The 6,592-nt window shown below is 44.8% G+C and overlaps 1 protein-coding gene across 1 annotated transcript in view; it reads right to left on the bottom strand.

Moving 5' to 3' along the window:
* adgrl1a (adhesion G protein-coupled receptor L1a) overlaps positions 1 to 6,592 on the bottom strand; it is a 93,594-nt gene that overhangs the window by 9,787 nt on the left and 77,215 nt on the right. Inside the window, exons 14-22 of the mRNA XM_087173484.1 lie at positions 5,836 to 6,044; positions 5,570 to 5,743; positions 4,793 to 5,002; positions 4,127 to 4,347; positions 3,756 to 3,822; positions 3,505 to 3,596; positions 3,149 to 3,317; positions 2,692 to 2,847; positions 1,413 to 1,509 (exon numbers count right to left, since the gene is read on the bottom strand). Of these exons, the coding sequence (XP_087029610.1) occupies positions 1,413 to 1,509; positions 2,692 to 2,847; positions 3,149 to 3,317; positions 3,505 to 3,596; positions 3,756 to 3,822; positions 4,127 to 4,347; positions 4,793 to 5,002; positions 5,570 to 5,743; positions 5,836 to 6,044 (1,395 nt within the window). The remainder of the gene's footprint in view (positions 1 to 1,412; positions 1,510 to 2,691; positions 2,848 to 3,148; positions 3,318 to 3,504; positions 3,597 to 3,755; positions 3,823 to 4,126; positions 4,348 to 4,792; positions 5,003 to 5,569; positions 5,744 to 5,835; positions 6,045 to 6,592) is intronic.

The raw sequence follows: 6,592 nt of genomic DNA, 5'->3' as shown, positions 1-6,592 counted from the left end.
GACCCGCCCACCCGACCACACACACACACACACACACACACACATACACCTCATCCATCCAGCTCACTTGTAGCACCCCTCTCCCTCACCCCCTGCCTTGCTCCTGTCACTCTCCTCAATTAGAATAATTACCCCCTGTTCGCTCACACGGTAATCAGTTCATTAAAAACAAAATGGATGAAATTAGCATAGAGAGTGACGGCTGATTTAGCAACTGCTTCTGTGTCATCATCAACACCCCCCCCCCCCCCCCCCAAATCTGGAACTTGAGCCAACCTTGATCGTCTCAGTGTCACTGATGGCTGCATCGGTGACGCCACCGGTTGCTGAGGATGAGACAATCACTATCTTAATAATTCCCAATGCCCTATTCATGCGCTGTGCAGAGTTCAGAGGGGACTGCATGCGTCACTACATTCACGTAGAGAAGATATGGAGGTGTGTTTGGATGTGATTAATCCCATGCAACCACAAAAGCCTGAGAGGAGAGAGTTCAAACTAGCGCCGGCTTGTATTGCAGTATTTTGCCATAATGATGTTCACAACACCTGTAATTTTATGACACACGGCCTGACCCAACAAGATTTCTGTGTAACTTATGTGGAAAATATACCACAGAGACCATGACACAATATATTATGATATATTGTCTGTCTCCACCCTTGTTCAAATTAAATTTTTTTTTAATGAAAAACTGGAAATCAGAAATTAAAATGAACAAATAAAGCAAAACAGACTTTTCTCTGCCAGTGGCTGCAAACCGTTTGTGGAGAGATGAAAAATGGAATTATACTCCTTGAGAGATGTGAACTAAGATATGGTCTAATGACTACATAGCCTCCTTCTTTAAGTTAACTTAACATTATTGACTCACAAACTCAAAAATACACTTGAATAGGCTTAATTACAGCAACACATGGCGCATTACCGGCATATGAACTCACTAACACCAACCACACACCCACACACGTATCCACATAACAGAGACGTTGGGCTTCATATATTTCTGCTGCTGTTAAGCGCTTTTACTGACCAGTGGCTGCCACTGCACTGCAAACTCAAACCCACCACCCACCCACCAACCAGCCTTCAACCATATGATGTTTAATTTAAGCTACTGCTGCCACTAACTGCCGTTTGCTGGCTGGCCCATTTGCTGCAAGGAAATCTGAATCATTAGTTAGCCTTATTCACAAGGCCTTGTCCTGTATACTGTCACATACACACATTTAACACTGAATAATGGTACTTTTCCTGGCTCTGTACACTCTCATGGTTTTTCTTTTTTGTTCGATTGTCTTCACTTGTGTAATATATTAGAATGTGTATGTATGTGAATATGTATTTGTGTGCATTTAAGCGTGCATAACTTAATGAAGGGGAAGCAGAGCAGTAACAGAGTATGGCCTCACCGCGGTTCAGTGTCGGGGTGCTGTTGATATCTCCCGCCATGAAAGAAGATTCTGTCTGCTTCCGAACCGTGTCGTTCCACATCCTGCGGATCCGACTCTGGAAGAGGGAGCAGAGCACAGTGAGCGGCAGCAAACAGACAACAAGTTAAATATAGAAACACGGCGGGTAGACTTTGTAACTCAGTGGGGCTGCTGTAATCAAAACTGTTGGGCTCGCTCTAATCCACAAAGAACAATAGGCAAACAAGCCAGATAAAGAGACAGAGGCGTTGGGTAAATGGGCACACAGCTATGTCATGTTATCATGAGGGGCGCTAATAAACTCAAGACATGATTGCAGTAGCTGATATTGTTATTTGGAAGCGTCTTATTATATTGTGGGAAAAGCTTGTTTGTGAGGATTCACTATTAGTGTGTATGTTTGTGTGTGTGTGTGTGTGTGTGTGTGCCATTACACATATGCCAGCATGCACAGTACTTCCAGATGTCTTGTATGGTGCCTGTGTCTATATATAGCACACGGACTTCAAAGGATATCTTTATTAATGAGTCAGCTACTCACTGGTAAGCACGGGGGCTGCCAGCAATGGATTCAAACATAAAAGTGAAATTTCACAACAGAGGTGTGTAAGCTGGCTAATTTGAGCAGATTTTCACCAGAATCATCTAATGAACACATCACACTGTAGATCACCATATAACAAGCTTTAATACCGTTATGTCACTTGGAACAAAATGTATAGCAACACTGGTGTTTCACGCGCCGCGCTTCTCTTTGTCACTGGCAAATGAAAACAACGTGACTATGGGCTGAAGAGTAAGTTAAGTAAACAAATTCAAATGCTTCGCCAAGTAATCGGTGAGTCATCGGTATTGATCAGCAATCAAACCCCCGCAGATACACTCATTTCATACTTCAGAATCTTACATAACAGATCTTTTAAATAAGGCAAAAAAGAATATAGCAGCAGGGAGAGGACACTTCCCTCCTTTCTAAGGTTATTTATTTTGTTTTGACACTATTTTTTTAGAGTGCTGCAAAAAAAAAAAAAAAAAAGTAATTCCTCTGAAATAAGCTGATTTATGCTGAAAATAAGTAAAATCATCTTGCCGCATAGGCAGATCTACTTTTCATTTGTTCTAAGAAAAACACAATTTTAAAACTCAACAGTGGTCTGATTGATGTGTAAAAATGAACACACAGGTGCGCCTGCACTGTGTATGTGCATACTGCTTTGTGTGTGCTGTAGTTTTATGTGTGGGTCTATCCTGCCCCCACCTGTCTGTGGGCCGCTGCATGGCGAGCTTGGCTGCCGCTGTAGTAGCGGTTGTTGGCACGCAGACCTGAGTTCTTCAGGGAGCCGTGGGAGCTGGTGGTGGAGGTGCGGCTGCAGCAGTAGGAGTGACGCAGACACTTACTGTACTCCTTATGGACCTGTAAAAAAAAAAAAAAATAAGAAAAAAGTCACCACCAGCACTACAGGAATGTTTTAAAGCCACTCATAAACACTAACACTTAGGGTGGATGCAATGTGAAGCAACAGAGGCTTTTATCACAAGGCTACAGCAAAATGTACTTAATGCAATCAATCTAACACACTGAATGTGCTGAACATCCATCCATCCATCCATCCATCCATCCGTCCATCCATTCATCCATCCATCCATCCATCCGTCCATCCATGCATCCATCCATACATCCATGCATCCCAAACACTAATCTTTTATCATATTACCTTCTTCTGCAGGGCACAGTGGAAGATGAAGATGAACATGCCCTGGAAGGCGTTGAAGGTGGTGAAGAGATAGGCCATGATCACTGTGTTCTCGTTGATAAAGAGGAGGCCGAACGCCCACGTCAGCCCCAACAGGAACAGCAGAGCAATGGCCCCCAGAGCCCACGACCTGATGGAAGCGGACAAAGAAATGTTAATCAGTGACACACAGGGAAACTGACTCATCCAGCTGACAGTGTGGTTTATTTATCATACATTTGTTTCCTTGAGAAAAAAAAAAAAAAAAAAAAAAAAAAACCACCAACAACAACAGTAGTTTCAGGGAGTATGACTCTCATTGAATAATTTGAACTCACTTTATATTATCCAGGCGGCTGGAGTCGGGTTTGAGTGCTGAAGAATTGCGAATCATCTTGTGTAACGTGATCATGAGGAAAATGAGGTTGAGCTGAGGACAGAAGATAAGAAGAGTCAAGTAAATGTGCAGTGAACTTTACAGTGTGCTTCAAAAACCTCACAAAGCAAACATGGGGAAATACTTTTGGTTTTACTGTGTCATATCAAAAATGGAGAGGGGAATAATACTGTCTGACAGTAAAGCTAATACCATAATAACAAATGAAACGGGTCCAATGAAGCTCCAGATGAAGTAGTTATCCACTCGCAGCCAGCATCTGGAGTGACACAGAGGAGAAGAGAGAGTTTTACATGCAGCTAAGCTCACGAACAAACACGCACACACTCAGACATGCGCGTGCGCACACACGGGCAGGCATGCACACACACTATTTCCCTGTCTCAGCGGATTATCTTATGAAGGCTAATCATCAGGCTTTGGCTAAGTGTGCTCAGAAAAGCCAGTCCACGGGGAGGTGCAAGAGCCGTTCACACAGCACTGCATATTACATTTCCAGCTGGGGGAATAGCATAATCCTACTTCTCAATCTGCAGGTGCAAAAGGCCTGTCTTCACACGTACGCTTTCTTGGTCCCATAGCTCCTGTAGTCTATGGCCGCGGAGATGCCAACCACCAGTGCAGGGAAGCAGTAGCCGCACAGATAGTAGTACTTTTTGCGGGAGTACTCGCTCTCAAAGACCTCCACCAGCATGAGATAGAGTTGCACACCCTCCAGACACATCCAGGAGAAGGCAGCCAAGAAGAAAAAATGCAGAAGGCCAGCAAAGATGGGACAGGCAATCTGAGGCAGGGAGAGAGTAAAGGGACGAGAAGAAGATGAGGAATGGAAATAATAAGATGAAGAAGGAGAAACAGTTAAGATCAAGGCATATAACTGAGTGAAAAACAGAAGAAACCAGAGCAGAGTCAGAAGCTCAGAATACAGTAGTAGTTCTGGACATTCACAGAGGGAAAAAAGAAAAGCTGCCCCCTAGGTGACTGGCTCTGTGCATATTATTGAGTGGTAATTCATTACTCAGTGCAGTAAATGTTTTATAGAGTAATGTAGTAACACACCACCTCTCCACAGTCTCTTTTCAAGTTGTCACTTGTGCTACACTGTAATTCTCTATGTTATTTTCAAGTTGGAATATAAAGAAAAAACAAAAAACTAACCAGACCCTATTCATGAGCGAGAACCTAACATCCCGAGCTGGGAACAGACGAACATGTTGCTACAAACTCACGTGGTACTCTGTCTTGTCGATGCCGATGAGGAAGAGCAGCTCAGCGATGAAGAGGTTGATGCAGAGGTTCTTGTGGATGGTGTTGCGGTCGGTCTGCAGGCCCCGCAGGAAGCAAAAAGTGGAGATGCAGATGGCTAGACACACCAAGGAGATGACAATCCCCACCCAGGTGATCACAAACAGGATCAGTTCATGCATCCGGCCCTGGTACTGAGGTCCGGATAGAGTCGGGTAAACAAAAGCGGTGGGGTTTGAGAGTGTGGACAGGGAATATGCGGGGGTACACAGCAGAATCGGGCAAATAGAGAGAGGACAAAGTATTGTAAGGATGGGACGGGTGATGAGGAGTACAGAGATAGATGGGATAATAGCGAATAGAGACAATAGGGGATGGATAGACAGAAGAGGGGGAGGGGAGAGAAAACGCAAAATTGCTTTATTTAATATTTGTAAATATATGCAAGGAGCTAAACTGTAGAGACAAGAGACAAGGCGGCCTGAAAAAAATACATGACATTCAAATTCATGTGAATGTCAGCGAGAAGTAGCAGGACATGAATTTGTAAGCGTGTGCCTCCCTGAATGTCGGAGTGAAAGAAGAAGAGAAAATTCAAAACAAAGAGCTTGTCAGCCTTGAGAGGGTACATTAATGTGCATATGTGTGCGGGTGTGTGACTGAGAGTGAGCGAACGCTAATACTCGCACGAATGAACGTCTGCATAAATTACTCGGGCTTCCATTTTAAACCGTGCGTCCGCCACGCCCTTGTTTACTTACATCGGGCTCGTGGTGAGCCATGAGCACGGCGAAGTTGGTGAGGTGGCTGCAGGAGCAGGTGGTGTGCGTGTTGTTGGTGTCCAGCAGCCTGCAGCCCTGCGACGACCACTGCCCCATCATGGAGCGCTCCGAGTAGTTCCAGAAGGAGCAGTTTGGAGTGTAATAATTGTCCAGCTGCGGAAGAAGGAAAACAACAAAGGGGGAAGATGAGAAGAGTTCATGTGTGAGAATGCAAATGAATCATGATGAGGACTGAATTAGGTCACCTCCAGGTGTTTGAGTGTGAAGACCACCGGCTCAGTGAGAAACACTCTGCTGGACTCTTTGTTGATAGACGCGGCGATTACATGGGAATTGACCGCCAGGCGCTTCTTTTCATGGCTCGGCCCGTCCACTTCCATCTTCACTGTGGCGTTCTCAGTGGACAGAAAGGATCCCAGGTTCTTATAGAGAATGAACACCACCTTGACTTGTCCTGCGCGCGGAGGGAGAGACAAGCGCAAAGATGAAGAGAAAGTGAATGAAAGAAAGAGAACGTGAGAACAGGAGTATTAAAGAAAAGGAAGAAAAAAAAAAGGCCGATTTTTTATGAAAAGGAAGATACAGACAGAGCGATGAAAGAGAGCAGGAGGGAAGTGAAGGGGGGAAAAAGACCAAATACAGAAATGGGGGCATACTATGGTAATGGCAGCGAGAGTGACAGAGATAGAAAGCGGGGAGTGACAGGGCGAGCGAGAGGGAGACAGAGAGAGAGAGTTAGTGAAGGTTAGAATGATGGTAAGGACCGTTTCATTTTGACTGGTGGAAGAGAGCGAGATTTAATGTGGAGGGCAATGGAACATTCATCCCTCAAGCATTCACAGATCTCTTATTATTCCATATGAATATTTCATGTGCGTTTGTTTCAATCATTCTAATCTCGTTCCCACTGCAGAGCCGAGCGGAGACAGAAAACAGAAAAGGGTAGGGGATGAGGGGCCAATGGAGGAAGGAGGGGAGCGGTGGAGTGGAGGATGATGGGGT

Source organism: Seriola lalandi, unplaced genomic scaffold (assembly GCF_002814215.2).
Source record: "Seriola lalandi dorsalis isolate HSWRI2012SDOR001 ecotype SW California unplaced genomic scaffold, Sedor1 jcf7180002054240, whole genome shotgun sequence".
NCBI lineage: Eukaryota > Metazoa > Chordata > Actinopteri > Carangiformes > Carangidae > Seriola > Seriola lalandi.
This window is presented reverse-complemented; position numbering and strand designations above follow the sequence as displayed.